Source organism: Artibeus jamaicensis, unplaced genomic scaffold, assembly GCF_021234435.1.
Source record: "Artibeus jamaicensis isolate MK-2021 breed Jamaican fruit bat unplaced genomic scaffold, CSHL_Jam_final contig_60, whole genome shotgun sequence".
Taxonomy (NCBI): domain Eukaryota; kingdom Metazoa; phylum Chordata; class Mammalia; order Chiroptera; family Phyllostomidae; genus Artibeus; species Artibeus jamaicensis.
In genome coordinates, this window is record NW_026521900.1 from 10086266 (window position 1) to 10113317 (window position 27052).

Consider the following 27052-nt stretch of genomic DNA (forward strand, 5'->3'; position numbering starts at 1 on the left):
CGTAGTGGAAGCGCCGGCTCCCTGCTCCTGGTCGCCATTTTGTGCTGGTGATTGCGGCCGGTGGGAAGTAGGTGGCAGTGGGTTTCCCGGGGAGGGCAGCGCGCTTCGCGCTTCTTCCCTCCCCCTCCCTCTGCTTTTCTGCCTCCACCCTTGAACTTGATTGTTGCGTGGACCGGCTCCGGCTGAGCTGGGAGAGGTGGCGGAGGGCTGATGTGATGTCAGGGAGCCCTCCCTTGACAGCCCAAGCCAAAAAGGTGAGCTTCGACGCTGGTCGTGGGGGCGGAGGTAAGGGGCTGGAGGCGGGGGTGCGGGGACTAGGGAAGGAGGAGGACTGCGGACCACAACCGAGGGATGCGTGCACAGTCTGAGCCTGGGAGGGGTTGTCTTAAATTTTTTTTACCCCTTTGAGAGCAGAGGCGCGTGCGCGATCCGGACGCAGGGATGGGTGCACGAGGGTTGGGGGAAGGGAGAGACAGAGATGGGAGTGGGCTACTTTGTAGTCTGTGACACCGAACTTAGTTGTGGGGAGGCGGATGTCTGCGGCTTTGATTTTTTAATCTACAGGGGAGGGGTATGCTGTCTGCTCTGTGACTTTGGTACTTATTTATCCATGGGAAAGTGTTCCGTGGCACAAGTCCTTGGGAGTGGAGGGAGAGAGAATCTCTCTACGACTCTAGTCTTTATTTATCCTTGGAGTGTGTGTTTCTAACTCTGGTCACTATTCTGGGAGAGGTCCCTATCCATAGGGAGTCTTCTTGCGACTGGCCCTAACCTGCTTACTGAGTAAGGAAGGAATGCAAGGAATGTGTGTATGACTTATTGACCCTTCTTCAGCGGTGATCTATCTGTGACTGACGTTAATCCATTTGAAAGGGGGCCTAAATGTGTGGTTATGGTCCACACATTTGTTGTGCGTTCCTGTCTGTGATTTTGGCCCATAGTTGTTCGGGGCTCATGTCTGTGACTAGTCCCAATCTGTTGTGTATGCCAGAGTCTACTGACTCTTATCCACTGGGGACCATGGTTGTGATTCTAACTCTTACCCATCTGGGAGCAGGTAACTTTGGTTCCCTGTGGGTTGAGGAGGGAGAGAAAATTGGTGTGTTTTCCACCACATGGAGGAAAGGTGTGGTGACAACCCAGTGTTAGACAGGCGCTGTTACCCTCTGGCTTTGCCTAAATCTTGTTCAAAGGGTGGGGCCCGAAGATTCTGGGATACTACCTGGTGACTCCTGGCCAGGTCACATGGCTCTCATGACTTCCTTAGACCTCACAGTAGCCCTGAAGGTTGGGTACAATGACTGCCCTTCTAAGCCAGTAGAATTGCACAGTGGTTTGGAACAGCCTCTGAAAGGACTCCTTTTGCCTCTGAATAACTTGGGCCTAAAGCCCTGGGGAGAGAGCTGCCTTGGGACCTGGCTGCGCATAAGAGACAGGACTAAGGACTGAGCCAGTTGCCCTGTGAGGGCCAAAGCTGTGTTGGCTGGGAGCCCAGGGAGGCGGCAGCTGTCTCATTGCCAAGTTAGCCCCTTCATGCCCTAAGCTTTTCATGGTCTCCTGCTGTCTTGTACAGGACAGCCAACGTCTTGTCGGGAGGATGAAATGGCACCTGGGTGTCCACAGTAGGAGCCAGGTAGGTGCCTGGGAGTCCTGTTGTGAAGTCTTGCCTGATTTCTAACAAGTCATTCAGCACCAAGAGCTCTCCTAGGCAGATAGCTGGAGGCTTGAACCTGTCTATCAGTTTCAGGCGGCAAAGCCCTGATCACAGAATGAGTGGCCCCACCAGGTCTCTCTGCAAGATGCTCCCTGTCTGCTGAAAGCCTTGCTCATTCTAGAGCAGTGAGCTGTAACTTCACATTTGTGGGGAAAGGAAAGGAACAGGCCAAGTAGAGGCTGCCTTCCTGCTCTGGTACATGGGAACACTAGGAATAAAGAAACAATGTCTCTGAGCTAAGAGATAGCAGAAAACCTTGACAATAAGGATTTCTCAGGGAAGCCCTCTCTCTGCCCCAACTGCCTTGACCTCTTTCTTCCTCCCTCTCTTCCCAGAGTCCCTGCAGGAGGCATCACCCAGGCTGGCAGATCATGGTGGCAGCAGTGGGGGTGGCTGGGAAGTAAAACGGAGCCAGCGGCTGAGGAGGGGCCCCAGTAGCCCCCGAAGGCCCTATCAGGACATGGAGTATGAAAGACGGTGAGTTACCTGCTTCTACCTTGACCAAACAGCCTAGGCTTGCTCCCCTCCCTGTGAGAATTGATCCAGGAAGGTGCTAAGAGGGGGCTTCCAGGCAGAAGAAACAATATAGCAGATGATTGGTTTCTTTTCAGCATTTACTTGGTACCTGTTGTGAGCCAGGACCTATGTGCTAGGCTCTGGGAGTGCCATGGTGAATGAAACATATGATTGCAGCCTTTTCTTTACTCAGAGTCTCACAAGGAAGACCCCACAGTTTATAGGCCTTCAGAGTCAGGAATTTGCTGGGACAAGTATAGGGCAAGCCAGGTCAGATAGTGGGAAATTTCAGGGTCAGGTAGTCTGAGGTTGGTGTGATACTTGTCTTGGAATGCGAAACTCCTACAATTATCTTTAAACTCTGGTAGATCAAGAAGCAATTGGGACACTTGATAAAGAGATCCCAGACCATTCCCTCACCATCCTGGTATATTAACTCAGTTGAGTCTAGTGCAAGCGATCTATTCCTTACATTTCAGGATTATGTAAGCAGGCAGACCTAACTCCCCCAGAAAGCCATTATTAAGAGTCAGCATAGCTCTGGCTGGTATAGCTCAGTGGATTGTGTGTGGGCTGTGAACCAAAGAGTCGCCAGTTCAATTCCCAGTCAGGGCACATGCCTGGGTTGCTGGCTGGGCCCCCAGTGGGGCCCACGTGAGCGGCAACCACACATTGATATTTCTCTCCTTCTCTCCCTTGCTTCCCCCTCTCTAAAAATAAATAAAACCTTTTAAAAAAGAGTCAGTATACTTGTAAAATAATTTTAATATTCTACAAAGGGTTTTTTCTACCACCAGGCCCTTTTAAAAATGTAGAATTATAATATTTTGTTTTCTGAAAAGTGAGCCCAAATTTGAGATGTGGTCATCCATCATCCACTGTTAGTCAGTCTTGACCTTCTTTAAAAATGTCTTTTGAAAGGCATTTGATTTTGGATGGGATTCACTGGAAGTGTTCTGTGGCAGTTTCCGAGTTAGGATAGGTGACTTTGTTATCAAATAAAGGCACTGGCTTTCTGTTTTTTCTTTTGGGGGGAGGTGCTTTTAAAGGACCTCAAATGCAGAAATTTGAATTACTCATACTTTTCCAGTTCACAGTAGGTTTCTATCATAGATCAGTACAAAGGTCTTTTCTTGCCATATTTATTTTTTCCTTTTTATTTCCAATTTCTGTAGCTGTAGGCAGCTTTTCTGTCATGTTTGAAATCTATTGAATATTTAGTGTTACTTTGAGTCCCTATAAGATTTTATTTTTATTTATTTTTTGGGGGGGGGAGAAAAAACATCAATGTTTGAGAGAAATGTTGATTGGCTACCTCTCATACACCCGCAACTGAGGACCTGGCCTGTAACTGTAGCTGCAACCTGTGCCCTGACTGGGACCAGTGAGCTTTTGGTTTGCAGCATGCACTCACCTGTCAGGGCAGCCCTGCATTTAAAAAAATTTTTTTAAAGGGTTGGTTTGTTTGTTTGTTTTTAGAGAGGGGAAGGGAGGGTGAAAGGGAGAGAAATATCAATGTGTGGTTGCATTGCAGCGCCATCTACTGGGCACATGGCCAGCAACCCAGGCATGTGCCCTGATGGGGAATCCAACCAGCAACCCTTTGATTCACAGGCCAGTGCTCAATCCACTGAGCCACACCAGCCAGTGGCCCTGCATTTTTAGAGATCTGTCTGTGTTGCCATGCAGATATTAGTGTTTTGCTTCTAATTGGTCCCAAAGACACCATGCAGGGGTGTCCAACCTTTTGGCGCCTCTGTGCCACACTAGAATAAGAGTTGTCTTGGGCCACACATTAAATACATTATGACATGTGATCACAAAATATCTCATAATCTTTTAAGTAAATTTACTATTTTGTGTTGGGCTGAATTCACAGCCATGCTTAGCCATGCTTGACTGCATGCGGCCCGTGGCTGCAGGTTGAACACCCCTGCTAGCTGCCTTTTAGGCTGCCTATGTAGGCTGCCTTTTGCTTAACAGTTCCAAGGATGAATACTTGTTCTTACTTTTAGTGTGCTAAAATTTATCTTTTTTGTCTTATAATCTGTGCTTTCAGAATCTTCTCTGTTCCTACTTCTGGTCACAATGATTATTTTCACTGTGTAGTTTTACCTTTCTCATTCAGGAATTTAAATCTATCTAGAGTCCATCTTTGAATATGGTATAAGGTAGGTTCTGTTTTTATTTTCTTCCACATAGTTGTCATTTTCCCAGTAGCATCTCCTAAATAGTCCATTCTTCCTTATTGATTTGTGGTACCTCACTTCTTATGTATGTGGGTCTGTCTTGAGTGATCTAATTTGTCTCATTGGTCTACTTGTTCCTTCCCACACCAGAATCTTACTGTTTTTATTATTATGGCTTCATACAATGTCTTAATACCTCCAACTTTGCTCTTAATTTTCAAAGTTGATTGAACCATCTGTGGGGCTTTATATAAAAACTTTACCAAGTCCCTCAAAAATATTCAGGAATTTTTATTGAGATTGAATTGAATTTACATATTAATTTGGGGAGTGTTGTCATCTTTGTCACCTTTCCTGTCTCCTCCTCCCCTCTCCCCCTCCCCCTCCCCTCTCCGTGCTCCCACATTTGCTCCCTGACAATCATTTGAGTTAGTGGCAGACATAACCCTTAAGTACTAAAGCATGTATGTCCTAAGAACAAGGACTTTTTCCCTCTATAACCACAGTACACTTTTCAATATCTGGAAATTTAACTTTAATGCCATACTTCGTCTTACATAAAGTCCATATTCAGCCATTAACATTTGTCCCAATAATGTCCTGCATAGCTGTCCCTAATCCAGGATCCAGTCCATTGCATTGAGCTGCTTTGAATTTTTAGTCTCCTTTAATCTGGAACTCAGTCTTTCTTTGTCTTTTATGACCTTGATATGTTTCAAGAGTATGGGTCAATAAAGTGCAGCATAGGGAATATTGTCAATAATATTACAGTAACTATGTATGGGGCCAGACGGGTACCGGAGCTATCAGGGGGAACACTTTGTAAAGTATATGATTGTCTAACTGTTATATGGAACACCTGAAACCAATACAAAATGATATTTAATGTAAACTGTAACTGAAAAAGTTTAAAAGTAAATTAATTAAAAATAGTTAATAATAATAAATCAAAAAAAGAGTACAGGTCAGTTACTTTGTAGATGTTTCTCAATTTGGGTTTTTGTAATGTTTACTCATGAATTTTTGGCAGAAGAATTATTTAAGCAATGTTACCTACATGTTGTTTAAATGTGAGGTTTTTTTAAAGAGGTTTTGTTTTGGGTGGGTTTTTTTTTTTTTTTTGAGAGAGAGAGGGGAAGGGTAGGAGAAAGAAGGAAAGAAACACCAATGTGTGGTTGCCTCTTGCACGCCCCCTACTGGGGACCTGATCTGCAACCCAAGCATGTGTCCTGACAGGGAATTGAACTGCTCAGTCCACCGAGCTACACCAGCCAGGGCAATGTTACTTATATTTTTAAAACATTCACATTTTATTAGATACTGTATTTAGGATGTTTGCATCTGTATCCATCAGTGAAGTATAATATCCTTTTCTATTTATCTGGCATTGAATCAAAGTAGCCTCATGACATGAATTTGGCACCTTTTATTATTTCTCTTCTGGAGAAACTTTTATATAAGAGTTGTTTGCCCCTTGAAAGCTTGGTAAAATCTACCTTTAATGGGGCCTGGGTTTTTGATTATCATTTTGTCTATTTCTACCAATTTTGGCATTTTCTACTCATATTGTGGAGATCCTCATATAATTCAGTCAGCTTCTTAGAAGTATATTATGAATAGTGTCTGCCTTTGAACAGTGACTAGTCAAAGTGCTCTGTGGCCAATGTAAAGTATCCCTTACTCTCTGAATCTGTTCCTTTCCTGAATTTAGATAGCAAGAGTTTAATAATCAGATTTATTTGGTTTTAGATGCTGAATATCAGAGAGTTCAGGATTTCATCTGAACATTTATTCAAATCTGTTTAGTTCTTAAATTCTAATGACTAGAGTCCAAATATTGAGGGATACCTATAGTAAGCATTTATGGAAAGAACATTGTTCATATCAAAAACCTTAACAATACTCATAGCAGCCACTTCGTGTTGAGGCATTTACCATAAGGAAATGATTTGGGTTCCAAGCCGAGTTCACAAGAACAGGGACTTCATTTCATTCACAGCAGTATTCCCCAGAACCTAGAACAGTGCCTGACACATAGCAGTTATATTAATATGTGTTGAATGAATAAATGAATGAAACATTTTCTTTTCCCTATTTATTAATTACCTTTTAGCTTTATGGTTATTTCAGACTTATGAAATTTCAAGCATACAGCAAAGTAGAAAGAGTTTTACAGTGAACACCTCTATATCCATTCACTGGATTCTACCATTAACATTTTACACTACTTGCTTTACCACATGCTTATGGTATCTTTTATACTCTAGATACTTTTAAATTTTTACAAAGTCAGATTTATTGGTTGTTGTTTTTTTTTTAATTTTATGACTTCTGGGTTTTGTCTTGCTTAGAAGACCTTTCCCCATTCTTGAGGTGATCAATTTTTTTCTTGTGTTTTCTTTATAATATTTTTGTGTTTTCTATTCAGGAATTTAAATTTTTGATCCATATAGAATTTAGTTAGTGTAAGAAGTGAGAGGTAGATAACTTCATTTTCTCAAAGGTCAAAAAAACTTTTGCTGTGAAGGACCAGATAGTAAATTTTTTTGGCATTGTAGACCATATGGTTTTTGTCACAGCTACCCACCTGCTATCAGCCACACTATGTAAATGTTGTATGGACGTGTGAAAGAAAATTTTGTTTAGGTGACTGGATTTGGCCCACTGGCTATAGTTTGCTTATCCCTGGGTCAGTTATCACAACTAGTATTTACTGACTAATCCATTCCCCTCCCTGCCCCTCCCCCATTTATTTGAAATGCAACCTTTGGTTTATTTTAAATTTCCATGTGTTTTTGAACTGTGGACTATTTGTTTTTACTGACCTGTCCATTTGTGTTTTTAATTGTCCCACCTTTATAATATGTTAGTGTTAGTCTTTGGTGGGGCTTCTTTCTCTCTCATTAGTCTTTGTTTTAAAAAGAATTTTTCTGACCCCTCTAAGCTGTTTCTTGGCCTTTGCTGTTATAAACAGTGCTGCAGTGAATAATGTTTCTGTACATGTACGAGCATATCAATCCATTAAAATCCCAGATGGAGAACTGGTACTCAGAAAGTATATAGATTTTTAGTTTGCCAGCTATTTGCCAAATTCCCCTCCATAGGGATTGTTCCATTTTCACTCCTACCGGCAACATTAGAGTGCATATTCCCCATACAACTTTGCCAATAGTTTGTTGTCAAACATTTGGACTTTTGCAGATCTGTTAAGTTAAAAATATTCCATCCCAAATTTTCCTTACAAAAGAATTCCAAATAATATATGTAGATAGTCATTGCTCTAAGAGGTAGAGCTTAATTCTTCTCCTCTTTGAGTGTGGGCTGCTCTGATCTTAGTGACTCGCTTCAAAAGAATTTAGGGTAGAAAGGGAAAAAGAAAATTAACAGCAAAGAAACCTGACAGACCCTCCCCCCATAACTAGGTGATCAAGGTCAACATCCTCAGTGGTAAGTCATGTTGATATTATGTACCCCTGATACAATGAAATCAGAAGGGCAGCTCATATCTGCTGTGTTCTCTCCATCCATCACCTCGAGTCTGATCACAAGAACACATCAGACAAATCAAAGTTGAGGTACCTTCTATAAAATACCTAACCAGTACTCTTGAAAACTGTCATGGTCATTAAAAACACACACACACAGCCCTTGCTGGTGTGGCTCAGTGGGTGAGTACCGGCCTATGAATCAAGGGGTTGCTTGTTTGATTCCCAGTCGGCACATGCCTGGGTTGCCAGCCAGGTCACCAGTGGGGGGCACGTGGGGGGCAACCACAAACTGATGTTTCTCTCCCTCTCTTTCTCCCTTCTCCTCTTTAAAAAATAAAATTAAAATCTTTTAAAAATAAAAACACATACGTACACAAGGCAAGACCAAAAACTTTCATAGGCTAGAGGAACCTAAGGAGGCATGATGACTAAATGCAATACAATACCTTCAATTTGATCTTGGAACAGAAAGAGAATAGTAGTGGAAATACTGGTGAAATTCTAATGTAGTGTATAGCTTAGTTCAATGGTTTTTCAACCACTGTGCCATAAAAAAATTTTAAAACATGCAGTACCTGACTGTTCAGTCAGGGACACTGACCTCTTTTCCCTTAGATTGTCTAATAAAATATAACAGCCAACACTACAATAGCCATCTGAAGTGAATGAATCAAAATTGTACCTATATTTTTGTCAGGTTGGCAAAAAATACACTTTTTAGTGTGCTGCAGAATTTTAGTAATTAGTGTATGTGTGCCATGAGATGAAAATTCCTGGCTTAGTTAACTTCTTAGTTTTATACCATGTACTGTTTTTCTACTAACATTAGAGGAAGCTGGGTGAAAGGCATACTAGAATTCTATTAACTTTGAACTTTTCTGTACATCTCAAATTATTTCAAAAGAAAAAGTTTGACTTCATCAAGATTAGAATGTTTCAGAAATATCAAAGGATACTATACAAAAGAGTAAATACAATCCACATAAAGTGAGAACATATTTGCAAATCATATATCTGGTAAGGGATTAACACCTAGAATATGTAAAGAACTTCTACAATAGCAACAGAAAACCTCAATTCAAAAATAGACAAAAGACTTGCATAGACATTTCTTCAAAGAATATATACAAATAACCAATAATCACATGAAAAGGTGCAAAAATGACAACTGTTGGTGAGGATGTAAAGAAACTGGAACTTTTGTGCATTGCTGGTGGGAATGTAAAATGGTACAGCCACTGTGGAACACAGTTTGGCAGTTCCTCAAAAAATTAAATACAGAATTACCATATGATCCAGCAATTCCACTCCTGGGTATATGCCAAAAGAAATGAAAGCAGGGACTTAAACAGATACTTGTACACCAGTGTTCATAGCAGCATTAGTCACGATAACCAAAACAGCCAGTAGGTGGAAACAACCCAGGTGTCCATTAACAGATGAGTGGATAAACAAAATGTGGTGTATACCATACCATACATACATATTCAACCATAGAAGGGAATGAAATTTTGATATATTTTACAACATTGATGAACCTTGAAATCATTATGCCAAGTGAAATAAGTCAGACCCAAAGGAATGTATAAAATTGCACTTAAAAGAGGTACCTAGAATAGACAAATGAATAAGACAGAAAGCAGAATAGAGGTTGTAGAATAGGGGCTTATTGTTCAATGAGTATGGAGTCTGTGTTCAGGATGATGAAAAGGTTCTGGAAATAGTGGTGATGGGTACACAGTGTTGTGAGTGTATTTTATACCACTGAATTGAAGACTTAAAAATCATGAAAATGAGCCTGGCTGGTGCAGTTCAGTGGATTGAGTGCGGGCTGTAAGCCAAGGGATCGCTGGTTTGACTCCCAGTTGGGGCACATGCCTGGGTTGCAGGCCAGGTCCACAGTTGGACACGTGAGAGGCAGCTGCACATTAATGTTTTTCTCCCTCTCTCCTTCCCTTCTCCTCTCTCTAAAATAAATAAATAAAATATTTTTTTTAATGATGAAAATGAGCCCTGGCTGGGTTACTCAGTTGGTTGGAGTGCCGTCCCAATGTACCCAGGTTGTGGGTTTGATCCCTGGTCTTTACAGGAGGCAATCAGTGAATGCATGGACGGGTGGAACAATGGTTTGATCTCTCCCTCCCTCCCACTCCTTCTCTCTCTCTCTCTCTCTCTCTCCATCCTTCTCCATCCTTCTGTCTCTCTCCCTCTCCCTCTCCGAAATCAATAAATTGAAAAAAAACTGTTAATGATTGTTCTGTGTATTTTACCACAGTAATAATGATTTAGAAAAATACACAAAAATAAATTTTAAATGTTTATTTTAAAATGGTCTATCCAGTATAGTTTTAATTTCCATCTTTCATTATGACTCAGAGCATCTTTTCAAATAGAAATCATTTGTATTTCTTTTTTTTAAGATTTTATTTATTTATCTTTAGAGGGGAAGAGAAGGAGAGAAATATCAATGTATGGTTGCCCCTCGTGAGTCCCCTGCTGGAAACTGCCCTGCAACCCAGGCATGTGCCCTGACTGGGAATCGAACCACGATTGTGTGGTTCGCAGTCTCATGCTCAATCCACTGAGCTACATCAGCCAGGGCCATTTGTATTTCCTTATTGTGAATTTTGTTCGTTTTCCATTTCCTTTTCTGGTGTTTTTCCCGGTTTATTGTCTGTCTTGACTTGGCTTATGATGGTTTTTGTTTTTTCCAAGCAGATGTGTGTTGTTTTTATGTAGTTGGATTTAATGATCTTTTCTTCCATGGCTGTTAGATTTGGGTTATAGTTTTCCCCATTTCAGGATTATCAAAGAAGTATGCCATGTTTTTTTTAATTTTTAATGTTTCATTTCTTCTATTTAAATCATTGACCCACTTCAAATGTATTCTGGTTTATATGTATGAGGTTCATATGTGAAGATCTTGAACATGTCTAGGTAATCTTCTCAATACAGTTATACTTGGGATCTAAACAGCGGCTGTCTGAATACAAAGTATTTATTTCAACATTATTAATTTTGTACCCAGCACCATTAAAGGTTTATTATTTGTAATCATTTTTAAGTTGATTCTCTTTGCAAACATATCCTTATATCATTTATAAATAATGGTGATTTTACCTTTTTTCTTTACAGCCTTTAATCTCTTATCTTCATTTCTTTGTTTAGTTGTTTTAGTTAATATCTTAGAATAATGTTAATGATGGTATTAATAATAGAGTTGCTAGTGTTGTTCCTGACCAGGATTGGGCTCCTGCTATAGTAGTCTATATGGTGTCTGTTTTTCCTTGGTTTAAGTAAACATGTATTAGTTGCTTTTAGAATACTTTTTTAATCTTTATTTTACCAAAAAATAATTATGGGTTACCTACTGAATACTAGGCACTAAGCTAAGTTTTGGAGACTAGGACATTAAACCAAGTGGGTGTGGTTCCTTCATTTCCCAGAATTCACAGTCTAGTAGTTTTTTTAAACCAGCAAAGAAATGCATATTAAATCAGCTTTGCAATTATTACTTTACAGTTATTGCATTAGGAGAAATTTTAACGAAACAGCTGCTAGTTCTAGCAAGGTGACTGAAACACAGGGGCAAGGTGGCACAGGGCACGATGAGGTGGAGATAGGTGAGCAGGGACCTCGGCCCACAGGACCCTGCAGACCTTGTAAGACCTTGGTGAGCATTTTGGTGTTTTATTCTGAGAAGAAGAGGGAGCCAGTGAAGGGAGTGATATAGTTGGGCTCAGTGGGCTTTGCCTTATAGAGCACTCACTCACATTTGGGGTATAGAGGATGAACTGGGGGAGTCCTAAGTGGAGGTCAGGAGTCCATACCCAAGGGCCTAGTGAATGATGACAGCATGGACCAGGGAGGTGGAGGAGGGAAGGAGAAAAGTGAATTGGATCAGCGCGAGAATTGGGAGCTTGCTTACCCCACAGGGTCACGATTTAGGGACCCCTGTCAGTGGTTGGGGCCGAGGATCTAGAAAGAGTGAGTAGGTAGGGGTCAGCCTCACCTATTGCACATTTCAGAAAGGACTGCCCTCTTAATTCCTCCCATCCTTCTTCCCCCAGAGGTGGTCGTGGGGACAGGACTGGCCGCTATGGAGCCACTGACCGTTCCCAAGATGACAGCGGGGAGAACCGCAGCCGGGACCACGACTACCGGGACATGGACTACAGGTCATACCCCCGAGAGTATGGCAGCCAGGAGAGCAAGCACGACTATGATGACTCATCTGAGGAGCAGAGTGCAGAGGTGAGGGCAAGAGGGCCAACCAGGCCTTGGGGCAGGGTTGGGGAGGGCAGCTCCCGCAGAGCCTCTGTCTGGCTGCAGGTAGCTCTCAGCTCCCGTGCCTTTAGACTGTGCTCAGTGGCTTTGCCTCACCTGGAGAGTCTGTCCCCACTCCCCCTCTGAGGGCTCCTCTCCCAGGTTGGGTCTCCCTGCTTCATAGGCTTGGCTCTGTACTTCTGAGGGCCCCAAATACCACCCCCCCCAGTTTTCAGTTTGGGTCTGTAGTTTACTACAAGCCCTTATACTGCCTGCTGCCAGCCAGTAAGGGGTTCTTAAACAGCCTCTTAAGTGGCACTCAGCATCTAGGATTGGGAAGGCAACTAGGAAACTGTTTATCACCAAGCAAAGCAGCTCTGGGAGACCAACTGTGGGCGTTCCCAGTGGTGGCAGAGCCCTTAGGCAGAAGGGAAAGACCCCCTGAGACCTCTTCTCTGCATCCCATGTTGGGTAGTTAGCCCTAGCCTGAGGAGGGAGGCATGATACCATTGGGGAGCCCCCAGCTGAGGAGAACAAGCAGCCTTGCCTTAAAAATACCCCAGTTTGAAGGGGCAGTTGGGGCCCTGGTCAAAGCAAGCAGACAACTCTCTTATTTAGCAGGATGGAAAGGGTACTCTTGCAATCTCAGCCCTGGAGGGGCAGAGTGTGGGTCGCTAACCTCCCTTTGTAGAGACCCCTGTGGTATAAGCAGCCAAGCTTCCCCAGTGGCAGCTGGGTTGGGAAAAACAGGAGTGAAGCACTGAAGTATCTGCCCCCCACTGAGGGTGGGAAGAGTGTGGACCCAGGCCTGGCCTGCTTAGTCCTGGAAAGATGGGTTGGGCAACACCCAGAAAGCCAGTGGCCACACCCCGTTAAGAGAGAGCCTGGTGATGACGGACTGGCCAGGCAGAGAGGATCAGGGACCAGGAGGCAGTGCTGTGGCCTTGCACTTTTGCCAGTCTCTGCTGGCTAGCTCTGGCTGAGATCTTCAGCTATTCCTATACCCACAACTTGGTTGCAGGGCCCAGGCCCAGGCTGGGAATCACAAGTGATGTGTGGCCTTTTGTGGCACAAGGAACAATTGTGCATGTACTCGCTGAGCTAGCTAGGGAGGATGGGGGAGACACAGAGGGCAAGGGATAGTGTGCCCACCTCAGACTGTCTCTTCTCAAGGAGATTTAAGCAGTGTCTGGCCACCTATCTGTGAGTTCCTCCCCCACACCAACACTGCCACCGGCTTCTCCCCACTACCCACAAATGCAGCCCCCAAAATCATCCCAGGGAGAATTTCCTGCCCCAGAAGGGTTGCAGTACAGGCCTTACCAACCCTGCCTGCCCTGAGCCTTTAGCCAGAGCCCGCCCACCCCTGGTTTTCAGAGCCTGCCTGCCTCAGAGAGCCAGTGGCCAACCCCTAGGCCCACCCCAGACTGACTGTCTGTCTGGTGTCTCTCATTTCATTCTGTTGGCCAGGATTCCTACGAGGCCTCCCCAGGCTCTGAGACTCAGCGTAGGCGGCGGCGGAGGCACAGGCACAGCCCCACCGGCCCACCAGGCTTCCCCCGAGACGGCGACTATCGGGACCAGGACTATCGCACGGAGCAAGGGGAGGAGGAGGAGGAGGAGGATGAGGAGGAGGAGGAGGAGGAGGAGAAGGCCAGTAACATCGTCATGCTGAGGATGCTGCCACAGGCAGCCACTGAGGATGACGTACGTGCCCCCCATGGCCCTGGGCAGGTGGCAGAGCAGAGGCCAGGCTGGGTCTTCTCCAGGGCCCTCAACTTCTCCCTCACCCCCCGACCTTAGCATCTTTCATCCCTTCTCCCCACCAGCTCCTGTCTCCTAGTACTGATCTGTCCTCTGGGCAGGCCTTGTCTCCTGATCTGAAGGGAGGAGTGTCCGATAGGTTGGCTTGCCCAAGGGGCTGCTGATGGTGAGTGCAGGAGGGAACAGCATTCCTTCTGCACAGTCCACTGGTCCTTCATCTATTCTGCATATGTTGATCTAGGGCCAGACCGTGGCCAGGCCCAATACTGGATATTACTGGTGGCAGAGATGATGTGGCTGGAGAGGGTTCCCATGAGATTTTTCTGAGGTTTTATTCTCATCTCCTACCCCACCCTCTTTTGTCACCTGCATCAGATCTCACTGGCCTGGCCACAAAGCCTTGGGTTTTTCTCTGACATTCTGTACTGCCGCTAACAGTCTCTTCATGCTGTTTTCTTTCATGGTGTTCGCTTCCATCTTTCTCCCTTTTCTCATGTTTTCTTCTACAGACTTCCCCTAAGGAGCCCCAGTAAAACCCCAAGAGGGCCACTAGACTAGCCCTTCTTGATTCTCCTCCTCTTTCCTGCCAACCCCCCTTCCCTGTAAATTCTCTGCTCAGCTCTCCTGTGAAATCTGCCGGCTGCCCTCCAGTCTGAGTCACCTGCCCTGTGCTGGGTCAGACAGTAGCTGAATGCTGACATTTCTTGCGGATTTATCACAGGGTGGCCCATACACCAGGTCTTATTCAATCCTTAGAACCACCCCTCAGGGAAGGTACTCTTTTAATTTCCATCCTATGGATGCAGGAGCCAGGTCCCCAGCAGTGAAGTGACTTGCCCCAGGTCTCACAGCCAGTGAGTGGCAGAGCAGAGTTGGGGTCTGAAACTGGACAGCTGGGCCCAGAGCCCAAATTCTTGCTGTTTCCTAAGTCCTTCCTGAGTGTTTGTGGTCCTGATAATCTCATATGCCTTTCTTTTTCATCCTCCTATGTGGACATGTGTGCATTTGTGTATATGTTTAATCTCCTGTCTGTTAGTTAACCTGATAAGAAACCGAGACCCACAGGCATTAAGAGTGCTGCCAGAGAATGCCCAGCACACACTCCCAGTCTTCTGCAATAGGCACCATTGGCCTAGAGACCCTGCCTCACCTGGTTCAAATCCCAAATTGCCTCTGCAGCTTCCCTCTGGCTTACTGCATCCAAGAAGCTTTCCAAATCTTACAACCATGCCATATTGTCTTTGCTCCAAGTTATTGCTGTACTCAGGTTCTAGGACACATAGTTTGGGTTTGCTCAGACACCAGTCCTTCCCAGTTTTTTATCTGTCATAGGTCTCTTTTGATGCAAGCAGAGGGCAGCCCCTTTGCAAAGGGTGAGAATTGCATCCCAGCTTTCCTCGCTTTGTGGTTGCACCAAGCCTGTTGTCACACTGCCCCCGCCCACCATTCTTGTTCTGTAGGCTCACTTGCTCTCTTATTGTTCTCTACCCCCAGGGGTCATCATGCTGCCATGCTTCACCTTGCACCATGCCCCTTTCTTCATTTGTCTCACTCTGCAAGTCTGGGGCCGAAAGCTGAGACTGGGTACTGGTGTGGGTCTGGGGCTCTCTCTGGTCAGTTGGAAAAGCCCTGAAAGGGAGAAAGAGGAGATGGTGTGTGCACATCACCGATGGCTTCTCAGGGCCCTAAAGGCCTCCAGCTGGCCTCAACTACCTAGCAGTCCCCTTGTACTGAGCCTGCCCCAAACTGTATCTCCCCATACAGATCCGTGGCCAGCTGCAGTCCCATGGTGTCCAAGCACGGGAAGTCCGGCTGATGCGGAACAAATCCTCAGGTGAGCTTTTGTTCCCAGTGCCTCCCCTTCCACTGGCCAGCCTCCACCACCAAGTCTTCCTCCTGCCTCTACTTCCTCCGTACCCTCCCTACCCTGCCTTCCTGCCGGAGCTGGGAATGGGCAGCTTGGGGTACCCCTGTTCTTCTCCCCCTCATCCCACTCTCCTCACAGTTCTGGCCAGCAACCTCTTTTGAGGGGCTCTTGGGGAGGAGGTGCAGCTCTGAGCTGAGCTGTGTGACCTGTGTGCTCCCCAGGGGCAGGGCCGGGGCCAGGCTCCAGGGAACCTCCTCCCTGGGACTCTTAAGTGCCTAAGATGGTAACCCCCTCCCAATGTACTCCCTTCCCTCTCCTTACTTCTCCTTCTTCTGCCCTCACTCTTTCCCCACATTTTTCTGATAACAGCCTTTGACCAGAAAGTAGGTCTGGCACAGCTCCACCCATATATCCCAAAAAGGGAGGCAGGGGGTGGGTCTCATCCCAAGGAGCAGCCAGGACTTCTGGCCTCCCTTGTCCCCTCCCTTCCTCTTGTAGGCTGCTTGGAGCTGGCCTGAGGGTAGTAGGGGGGTTGGGGGGAGCTATCTCTACAGGATTTCTGGCCCAGGCTCCCCAAGGCAGACACAGTGGGGCCTTATTCTGCCTGGGCTTCTCTCTCCATCTCAGTCTCTCTCCTCCCCACGCCTCCATATCTCTCTCTGTCTCTGTCTCTCTCCCTCACACACACACCATACCATTCCATCCTTCTGTGCATCCTAATAGTTCTTTTGGAGATCAAACATGTACCCCCAAGCCCCACCATGTCTAAGCCCTCTCTGTGTGTACACACTCAAAGGTAGAGCTGCTTCCTGCACCCTCAAGCCCTAGGTCCCTTTCCTAGCCCTGGCCAGGCCTAGAGTCTCTCTTGGTAGCATACAGGTCTTACTGTGCTTCACCCCAGCCAAATCACATGCTGCCAAGATTCTGGCCTCTCTCCCCACAGTGGTGGCCCATATGCAGCCTCCTCTGTGGCCCTGGGCACTTCTCTCAGATACCCACTGATTTGTTAAGGTCCATCTGGCCGATCCTGGCCCCCATTCTCCTGCTGTCTAGGAGGACCTGGACCATGGGTGGCTCTACTCTTCCCAGCTTGGCCTTGAGGTGGCTCTCTTATGAGGCCCACCTTCTATGCACTTTGGTAAGGCTAAGATGACATAATATCCCTAACTCCCCAGGTTCCTGATGGACCTGGGGCCTTCCTAGCCTGAGTAGCCCCGCCCAGCTTTTCTTTTGTTCCTTGAATTCAACAACTGTTACAGGGCCCCTCCTGGGCTCCCCTGGCCTTGTGCTGGGCTCCACCCTTCAATTATTTATTCTGGCTCATATGGAGCCAGCAGCCTGCCCATCTGCCCTCCTTCCTTCTCTGGAGACAGACCTCTACTTGTATCCTTTCCCTCCCAGCTCCTTTTCTCCATCTCTGTCTCCCCAGGCTGGCCTGAGCCCCATCTCTCTCTTCCCCAGCTGGCGTGTGTGTATATCTTTCCCCACCCATCTACCTCTCTCTGTCTCTGTTTTCTTCCTTCCCTCTTTCCTGCCCCTCCCAGCCATCTACCTTGCCTCCCACCCCATGGTCTTTCTCTCTGATTGCTACTTTCTCTTCCTTTCTCCTCTCCCCACTTCCCTCTCTGCCCCATCCTCTCCCCCTCGGGTCCCGCCCCCGGGAACACGGTGTGTCCAAAGCTGTTGACTAACCCACTGCGTCTGTATCTGAATGCTGTCTCCAGGTCAGAGCCGGGGCTTCGCCTTCGTCGAGTTTAGTCACTTGCAGGACGCTACACGATGGATGGAAGCCAATCAGGTTGCTTTGCCGCACTTGAACCCCCCCCCAAACAAATACTACTTTGTAATCGAGCGCTCCCCATCGCCTGATTCTTATGGACACAGTTCCCTGCCCTGTGGCCCTGTGTCCTATCCCCCCCCGCCCCCTCTCTCTCCCCCTTCCTGACCCTCAATATCTCCTCTTCCCATCTCTCGCTACCCACTGGGCTGCCCATCAAGAGCCCATACTCACCATTGCCCTTCCCCCACCAGGTACTGACTCTGTCCCTCCACCTCTCCTGGCTGAGCTTTCAGTGAAAGAGCTACCAGGGAGGGTCTTCTACCTAGGTTCCCACTCCCAGGGGGACTGCCCTGCTCTGGGGTTAGGCAGAGCCGACACTTCATTCCGGTCTCAGGCACCCCTGTATCCAGCCACAGTGGGGGAACTTAGCTACTGGCACACTAACTAACAAGTCCCGTTTTGCCAGCTCTCCCCACATGTGAGTTCAGTCCTTTGATTCCCATGCAAAAGGCAAGCTTGATCTAAAGTACTAGTCAAATGGGATAGTTTCATTCACCATACCTGGTTGCCCTGATCCTCCCACTGCACCTACCCACCACAGGAGTCACCACTTGCCCCACTGTGCTGGGGGCAGGCCTGCCCTCTCAGCAAGGAGCTGTGCTGCCAAGAAAGGAAGGGAGCTTGCTCCCTCAGTGTGGCATGGGCTCCCAACCCAGCAGCTTTGGGACCTTCAGAGACCCAACGATCTGCTCTGCTTGCCCACCCAGAGCCTGGCTCACTGGTGTGCAGCACTGAAGGGAAGCATCAGGGGAGGCGGGGCAGGTATGCTGGAAGAGGGCTCAGCAGGGCCAGCCCTGGGACCAACTCTGCCGCTCCATAGGCTAGTGCTGTGGGCCCAGGACCCACCCAGCCACAGGAACACAACTTCCCAGCAGGAACTTCCATCTTTTCAATATGGCTCTTTCTTTTTCCCCTTCTCCAGCACTAGCGTGTGTGCACTCTCTCTCTCTTTCTCACCCCTTCTCTCCTTCCCCTCCCGTACCCCCCTTATCCCAAGTGTAGCCTGTGTAGTGCTGGCCCTGGGTGTGGCCTGGCAGTGTCAGGGCTGAGCGGGGGGCTTTCCCCTCTGTCCGGCAAGCGTCGGTCAGCCGAGCACTGTGTGCCTGGTGGCGTATTCACGTGTGCGTGCGCACTCGCCCTGAAAAGGCAGCAAACAGCTGTGCCAGAGGGCTGCGGCGCTTTCCCTCCCTCCTTCCCTTCCTTCTTCCCTCGTCCGTTCTCCGACCTCCCTCCGTTCCCTGTCCCTCATCCATCCAGCTGAAGGGCTCGTTCACTCTCTTCTCCTGTTGCTGAAACGGTGTGTGGGGCACTGCTGCCTGGGCCTCACTCAGCTCTGGTTTTTCCCACAGCACTCCCTCAATATCCTGGGCCAGAAGGTGTCCATGCACTACAGCGACCCCAAGCCTAAGATCAATGAGGACTGGCTGTGTAATAAGGTACAGGGATGGTGGGCAGCAGTTGCCATGGACTGAAACAGCACCAGCACCAGTGGTAGCAACCTCTGGCTCCCTGGGACCTCTGAGGTGGCATGGAGGACTAGCTCATCTCACATAGCCACAGTTCCTTGCCACCCACATAACCCACCAATGTGTACTGAGCTTTTACTTGGTACCAGGCTCTGCCCTCATGAAGTATGATCTTGCCTGAAGTCCCAATAGATTGTCAACAAATATTCATATAAATGATTAACTAGTGACAGTGGAGGCATAATGTGGTGTGTAAAATGTAGACCTCAGAGCCACACTGGCTGAAATTAGACTCTCCCAGATCTACCTTGATTTTGATCAGGGCCCTTAACCTCTCTCTGCCTCACTTTCAGAGGATTAAAATATGGTGATGAGAAGTTGACACTTGGAACATCAGGGTGACAGTTAGTACCGTTTAATGTCAGCTTTACTCTGAAGGAAAGCATAGGGTGTTCTGAGAGTCTATGTCAGGTGACCCAAACTTGAAGGCCATTCTGACAAAGCCATGTCCACCTGAGACTGAGGATACAAGCTGTAGACTTTCGCAGTCATATTCCCAAAGAGAAAGCTGAGGTTCAAGAGATGTGGACCCCTGGGTGAGCCTTGAGCCATGACTTGCTCCTGATTGCAGGGCCCAGGGGTTCAGGTCTTCCCTGGGCCAACCTCACCTTCCACAGCTGTGTGGCAGTCCTTAGACCTAGGGGAGGATTGGGGGTTTGCAGAGGCCCTGAGCTCCCCAAGAAGCATTCTGCCTAGTAATGGAGTTGGGGCCTGCTTGTTTAAAAAAAAAGTAATATGAGAAGACAGGTATTCACTGCCTCTGAAGAGGTAGGGACCAAGCAACAGTGGAACTCCATCCCTTCTCTATTTCCTGTATTTTCAGATCCTCTTTGAGACCAGGGAATTCTCTACTTTCCCCTTCTTTACTCCCCATATCCTGTTGGTCACCAGGTCCTGTCAATTTTATTATAGAAATACCCTCCCTTGCCATTCCTACTGCACAGGCCATTCCTCACCCCCTTCCCCAGGTAGTCACCACAGATCCTCTCGTATGCTGGTCACTTGCCTCTTTCTCCCACCCGCTCACCCATAACATTACTCAGAACCACCTCTGACCATGTCCCTTCTCCTACAACTCTGAGCTTAAGTGTGGCCATCCTCCATAATCTAGCATCACCTTTCCTTTCTAGTCTCATCTTTTGCCTCTCTGCTCGCTCTCCAACACCAGCTCTAGAAAACTTCTTGTTTCCTAGGTTAGCAGTCATTTCCCAGCAAAACCACACCAAACCAAACTTCTGGGTCTCCCAGATCAAACATCCCTGCTGACTTTCCCAAGCCAAGTGAGCAGTGGCCCTCTTTGCTCACTGCTTTCCCCAAGCCCATTGGTGACCATACCCACAGACTAACCTGCTCCTCTGCACTGTTGGTAGGCCATGCAGGGCAGAGCCTGTCATAGGAGCAGTGTTCAGTACCTGACATTGGAACAGAGGGAAATGTGGAAGCTGGTGGGGGGATCTCCAGAGAGAGATTTCTTGAGGGCAGCAGGATCCAATCCAGCCCTTGAAATAAAGGAGAGGTAGAGATCTGGCAAGAGAGGAACTCCTAGCTTTTAGGGATAGGAACGTTGAAGGTTTAATTTCTGAAGAGGGAGGCAAGTTTGGGGAAGAGGAACCTACTAAAGGGAGTACCTCAGAGGAGCCAGCAGTTTAATGGGTGGGGAAGCTGTTAATTCCTGAGATGAGGGGGTGGCACTGAGGACAAATTTGAGACCATATAAAGGGGAATTTCACAAGCCCAAGAATGACAGCCAGAGCCCCCTGCCTCCCCTGATTCTGGGACCTCCCTTCCATGGGACGTGGTGGGGTTCCTTGGGGGATCTCTGGATCCATGTTTGGAGGGCATAATGGAAAGCCCCGCCCCCTCTGACGGCCTGGCCTGTGCCTCACAGTGTGGCGTCCAGAACTTCAAACGCCGCGAGAAGTGCTTCAAATGTGGTGTGCCCAAGTCAGGTGAGGCCCTCATGCCTCCCCTCTGCCCAGAACATTGGTGGGAGGGGGGAGAAGGGTAAGGGTCCAGTGCTCTGGGAGGAGGGTGACCAACCCTGGAGCCTCTCCTTTGTCACTATCCTGTCTTCTGCCTTCCCTGACAGAGGCAGAGCAGAAGCTGCCCCTGGGCACAAGGCTGGATCAGCAGACGCTGCCACTGGGTGGACGGGAGCTGAGCCAGGGCCTGCTCCCCTTGCCACAGCCCTACCAGGCCCAAGGAGTGCTGGCTTCCCAATCCCTGTCACAGGGCTCAGAGCCAAGCTCAGAGAACGCCAACGACAGTGAGTCAGTTGTTCATTCCTTCTTGTTCCCTGCCCTAAAATGTCTGGACTGGTCTTTCCAAAGCCAGACAGATTATGGTGACCAGGATTTAGTCCTTCCAGGTGTCTCTGACTAGTGGGGGGACAGGCAGGTGATACAGGGACAGCAGGGGAAGAGCATGACCAGACTCGACTTTGGGGGTGTGTTGGGAAGTTCTCAGCAGGTAAGCGACTGAGCTGGGACTTGGAATTGACAAGCAGAGTTTGTGCAGAAGGAAGAAGCAGGTACAAGGAGGCCAGAGGAGAGGGAGTAGTGGGGAGCCACCAGAGGGTAGGGCTGGAGCAGAGTATCACCTGTGCCCCCTAATGCTGGGCCCCTTCCTGCAGCCATCATTTTGCGCAACCTGAACCCACACAGCACCATGGACTCCATCCTGGGGGCCCTGGCACCCTATGCAGTGTTGTCCTCCTCCAATGTTCGTGTCATTAAGGACAAGCAGACCCAACTGAACCGTGGCTTCGCCTTCATCCAGCTCTCCACCATCGTGGTGAGGGCGGCACAGGGGGGGCCGGGCAGCCAGGGTCCCGGCCCCCGGGGTGGGGAGGAGGGACCCTGACCCTAGCTCCCACCGCGGCCCCATGCCTGGCAATGGGGCAATGGAGCCGGGGACCTCCCCGGGCCTGACCCTTCTGCCCCTGCCTCCCCTCCTCCCCCAGGAAGCAGCCCAGCTGCTACAGATCCTGCAGGCCTTGCACCCGCCGCTTACCATCGATGGCAAGACCATCAACGTTGAGTTTGCCAAGGGTTCTAAGAGGTCAGGGCCCCCCACCTGAGTCCCTTCCCAGCTTGTCCCCCAGCCGGGGGCCCCCATCTCACTCCCAGTCTCTGACATCCTCCCCAGGGACATGGCCTCCAACGAAGGCAGCCGCATCAATGCTGCCTCTGTGGCCAGCACTGCCATTGCTGCAGCCCAGTGGGCGATCTCACAGGTACTCAAAGACTCTTCTCCACCTCAGCATCTTGATACCTGAGCCGCCTCAACCCTCCTGCACCCTCTCTGAGGGAGGACTGGCTTGCGATTTTGGCTTTGCGTGGACCCAAAACCCTCTCACAGTGGCTGCTGCGGGCTCTGGGAGCCTTGCTCCCTTCCTGGTCACCTTCCAGGCTTTCATTTTCAAGGCCATTGTGGCTGGCTTTCTCTCCTGTTTGGTGGTTATTTTATTGTCTTGAATTAACTACAACTTCTTTAACAAAAAGGAATGTGTAAGTGGCTGAAAGAAAATTGGGAAATTAGACTAAAGAAGGGAAGGATGCTGTATCTCTTGGTCTGATGCCCAGCACATGTTTCACACAAGGAATGTACCAGTGTCAGCCCTGGGAGCGTTTTGGCATGTGCATCTTTGTTCTGTCTTGTTTTTGCTGCTGCTCTGTTTTGCTGTGGCCAGGCAGCCCTCGTCTTGCTTGTCTAAGGGCTGCTTGCTTTCTGTTGGCAGACACTAGCCTCACCTGTGGGTAGCTGCCTCTTAGCAGATTACCCTCCCCTTGTGTCCCCTGCTCTGCTAATGAGCCCCTCCCACCTGCCCCTCAGGCTTCCCAGGGTGGGGAGAGTGCCTGGGCTAACGCCGAGGAGCCATCAGTCGACTACAGCTACTACCAACAGGATGAGGGCTATGGCGGCAGCCAGGGCACAGAGTCCTCCCTCTATGCCCATGGCTACCTCAAGGGCACCAAGGGCCCTGGCATCACTGGAACCAAAGGGGACCCAGCTGGAGCAGGTGAGCCCCAGCATCTCTCCTCAATCCCATGTGGGGGCCAGTAGGCATAGGGTACTGGGCCCCACCATTCACAGGCATTCTCCCTGTCCTTTCCAGGTGCAGAGGCCTCCCTAGAGCCTGGAGCAGATACTGTGTCACTTCAAGCTTTCTCCCGTGCCCAACCTGGTGCCACCCCTGGCATCTACCAGCAGTCAGCAGCTGAGGTGAGCGGCAGCCAGGGCACTGCTGCCAACAGCCAGGTGAGGGAGCTTGAGGGAGGTCCTGGGGGTTGGGCATGGTGGGCACCAGGCAGACACTGAGCACTGTTCCCCTGTCTGGCCCCATGACTAGTCATACACCATCATGTCACCCGCTGTGCTCAAATCTGAGCTCCAGAGCCCCACCCATCCCAGCTCTGCCCTGCCACCAGCCACAAGCCCCACTGCCCAGGAGTCCTACAGCCAGTATCGTGAGTAGTGCTGGCCTGTGGGTGGGCGGTGGGAAGTTCCTTAACAAAACAAAGAGGGGTTTGACCCCCTCCTTACCATCTCCCAGCTGTTCCTGACGTCTCCACCTACCAGTATGATGAGACATCTGGCTACTACTATGATCCTCAGACTGGCCTCTACTATGATCCCAACTCCCAGGTGATGGGGCAGCCCAGGGAGCAGGTGGGGTCTGCAGTTTTTCTTCTTGAGGTGCCTCCCTCATGCCCCTTCTCTCCCCCCACCCCAGTATTACTACAACGCTCAGAGCCAGCAGTACCTGTACTGGGATGGGGAAAGGCGGACCTACGTTCCTGCCCTGGAGCAGTCGGCTGATGGGCATAAGGAGACAGGGGCACCCTCCAAAGAGGGCAAAGAGAAAAAGGAGAAACACAAGACCAAGACAGCCCAACAGGTGAATACCAACGTCCAGCAGTCACTGGCTGGCTATTCCGTGTCTTCTGAGGAGTACATTTCTGCCATCTATTACCTCCACTGCTAAGGGAGCAGGGTGTAGGCTGCATGTGTATGTGGGCAGTAATTTTGCTCAAGGGAGACCAGCTTCCTGGTCTAGTTTTGTTCCTGCATGACCTTGAGCCAGGGCAGTCTGCTTAGTATGGGGCAGGGCCAGACAGTTCCCTGAGGTGACCAGTGCTATCCACATGAGTTTTGTCAGCTTTTCTGTCCCCCCAGTGGGAACTCCTCACTGCTGGTGGGAGTGTGTGCTGGTGTGGACATGCATACTTATTTGGGTTCACAGGAGGAGTTAAGTGGCTGGGTTGGGCCATGCCAGGCAGGACCAAATTCCCTGCCAAACCTCCCTTAGTTACGTCATAGGAGTGTGTCCATGTCTACATTGCAGATACGTCTTCAGAGAACTTCTCTCAGGCCCAGTAAGGAGCAGGCAGGAAATAGGCATTGCGGTATTTTATGTAGTGGGCAGTTGGAGGGAGCCACAGTATCTGTAGAGAAAGAGTATGACAGCCTGACTGTAGCCCTTAGAAGCAAGAATTTGATGATCTGGTAAATTCTAAAAGTGGAATTGTGCCTAGGGAAGAAAGTATATAATATGGAATGTGGCAAAGTATCACAGATGTAAATTAATATTGTAGACAGAGAAAGCCACCCTATGCATTTTAGAATGATAAAATGAAACACACAGAATATAATAGTATAGATGCCTGTCAGGAGAATGGGGGCACAGCTGGAGAGGGGCTTGATGAACACTGATGACAATATGACAGAAATGGGAACTTTTACCATTGCCTAGTTCACCTGCTTGAGATGCAGGGCAGGACCAGGTAGACTGCTGCAGGGACAGTGAGCAATGGATGGAGTTGGTGGGTTTCTAAGAGCCCTACCTGACCCTCACCCCTAGATTGCCAAGGACATGGAACGCTGGGCCCGCAGTCTCAACAAGCAAAAAGAAAACTTCAAAAACAGCTTCCAGCCCATCAGCTCCCTGAGAGATGATGAAAGGCGGGAGTCAGCCACTGCAGATGCTGGCTACGCCATCCTGGAAAAGAAGGTGTGTTGCGGCCACCCATCTATATTCCTCACCCCTCTCTTGTCATCCCTCTGGTCCCTCTGTGGAATCCCTGAATTTGTGTCTCTCCATCCCAGGGAGCACTTGCTGAGAGACAGCACACCAGTATGGATCTCCCAAAACTGGCCAGCGACGACCGCCCAGTAAGTTCCCAGGGCAGAAAGAGGGGCGAGGTGTGTCTGATCTTAACAGGTCTCACCTTCCATGCCCTCCCACCTTCTACAGAGCCCACCTCGAGGGTTGGTGGCAGCCTACAGTGGGGAGAGTGACAGTGAGGAGGAGCAGGAGCGAGGGGGCCCAGAGCGAGAGGAGAAGCTCACTGACTGGCAGAAGCTGGCCTGTCTGCTTTGCCGTCGCCAGTTCCCCAGCAAGGAGGCACTCATCCGGCACCAGCAGCTCTCCGGGCTCCACAAGGTAACTAAGGGAGGTTTGGCAGGGAACTTGGTCCTGCCTGGCCTGGCCTGGCCTGGCCTGGCCCAGCCCAACCCAGCCACTTCACTCCTCCTGTCTTCTTGCAGCAAAACCTTGAGATTCACCGGCGAGCTCACCTGTCAGAAAATGAACTAGAAGCACTTGAGAAGAACGACATGGAGGTGAGGTGTGACCCACTTCTAGGCTCCATCCCTCTGTCCCTTGCCAAGTGTCCATCCCCTCAGGCAGCTGGTACTCAAGTTGCTTAGCTGAGTATATCCTGCCCCTACAAGGCTTTTTCCCAGTTCCTCCACACTGGTTGCCCATGCCCATAATGTTCTGCCTGTAGGACCTCATACCTGTTAAGTCACATCCAGCTCCCCATGGGATCCCCCACCCACCCATCTGTACCCATATATCCTGCCATTAGTGACCAGCTACCCCATTCTCTCACACACACACACACACACATACACACACACACAAACTTTCAGCAAATGAAGTACCGGGACCGTGCAGCTGAACGCAGAGAGAAGTATGGAATCCCTGAGCCACCAGAGCCCAAGAGGAGGAAGTATGGTGGCATGTCTGCAGCCTCTGTGTGAGTGCTCAGGGCCAGGTGGGGGGCCTGGGGCCAGCAGGGCAGTCACTGATGCTATACTACTGTAATCTGCAGGGACTTTGAGCAGCCAACCCGGGATGGTCTGGGAAGTGACAACATTGGCAGTCGCATGCTCCAGGCCATGGGCTGGAAAGAGGGCAGTGGCCTGGGCCGAAAGAAGCAGGGCATTGTGACACCCATTGAGGCAAGTGTCCTGTGATCCCTTCCCCATCCTCCATGCTGCAGCCCCACCTTGACCCCAGCCCACCTGACCAAGCCTGCCTTCCTCACACAGGCCCAGACACGGGTGCGAGGCTCTGGCTTAGGTGCCCGAGGCAGCTCCTATGGGGTCACCTCAACCGAGTCCTACAAGGAAACATTGCACAAGACAATGGTGACCCGCTTCAACGAGGCCCAGTGAGGACATGCAAGAGCTACTTAGACATCTGTTGGTGTTCAGCCTGGGGCAGGGGAAGATGAAATGTTGAGTGGTCTGAGCAGGTCTCTGTACCTGTCTACCAGCCCACCCCCAGCCAGAGAAACCCTGACCAAGTCAGACTTTGATTTGGTGACTTGGAAAACTGGGCCAGAATCATGTTCTTTTTTATAATAAAAGCTGAAAAGCCCACAGCTTGCATGTCTCTTTCTCATGTCCCAGCATTGTCTGTGGCTGACACAGACACAGGGGCATAAACACAGATAGACAAGGGGCCTTGTCAGGCTGAGGTGGGTGGCAGTGGTGATATTCACAGTGCCTGGTACATGGTAGGTACCAGCTCAGTGGGGGTGTGGGGTGGGCAGAACATGGGGTTCTGGCCTGTGCCCCAAGTCACAAGATC

General features: G+C 49.0%; 1 protein-coding gene across 7 annotated transcripts; it reads left to right on the plus strand.

Annotated features, from left to right (window-relative positions):
* RBM10 (RNA binding motif protein 10) lies at positions 1–26843 on the plus strand. Of its 7 annotated transcripts, XM_037160262.2 has the most exons (25): positions 2–254; positions 1574–1633; positions 2050–2191; positions 11978–12161; positions 13644–13880; positions 15702–15771; positions 17529–17602; positions 18994–19080; positions 21059–21119; positions 21260–21436; positions 21803–21963; positions 22133–22230; positions 22318–22405; positions 23005–23191; positions 23288–23430; positions 23522–23639; positions 23726–23817; positions 23906–24070; positions 25034–25183; positions 25279–25344; positions 25427–25615; positions 25720–25794; positions 26107–26213; positions 26289–26418; positions 26509–26843. In XM_037160262.2, the coding sequence occupies exons 3-25, from the start codon at positions 2175–2177 to the stop codon at positions 26632–26634; spliced, it is 2802 nt and encodes a 933-aa protein (XP_037016157.2). In that variant the 5' UTR covers positions 2–254; positions 1574–1633; positions 2050–2174; the 3' UTR covers positions 26635–26843. The 7 variants fall into 7 exon arrangements, with proteins under 7 accessions (XP_037016203.2, XP_037016157.2, XP_037016149.2 ...); XM_037160308.2 differs by lacking the exon at positions 1574–1633 and having other exon boundaries at positions 1–285; XM_037160254.2 differs by lacking the exon at positions 1574–1633.
* Positions 26844–27052: the final 209 nt, after the last annotated feature.

Coding starts and splice junctions, on each gene's coding strand:
- RBM10 (XM_037160308.2), top strand. CDS start 216: ATGTCAGGGAGCCCTCCCTTGACAGCCCAAGCCAAAAAGGTGAGCTTC. Junction 21,437..21,802: donor CTCAGAGAACGCCAACGACA/GTGAGTCAGTTG, acceptor CCCTTCCTGCAG/CCATCATTTTGCGCAACCTG. Junction 23,640..23,725: donor GGAGTCCTACAGCCAGTATC/GTGAGTAGTGCT, acceptor ACCATCTCCCAG/CTGTTCCTGACGTCTCCACC.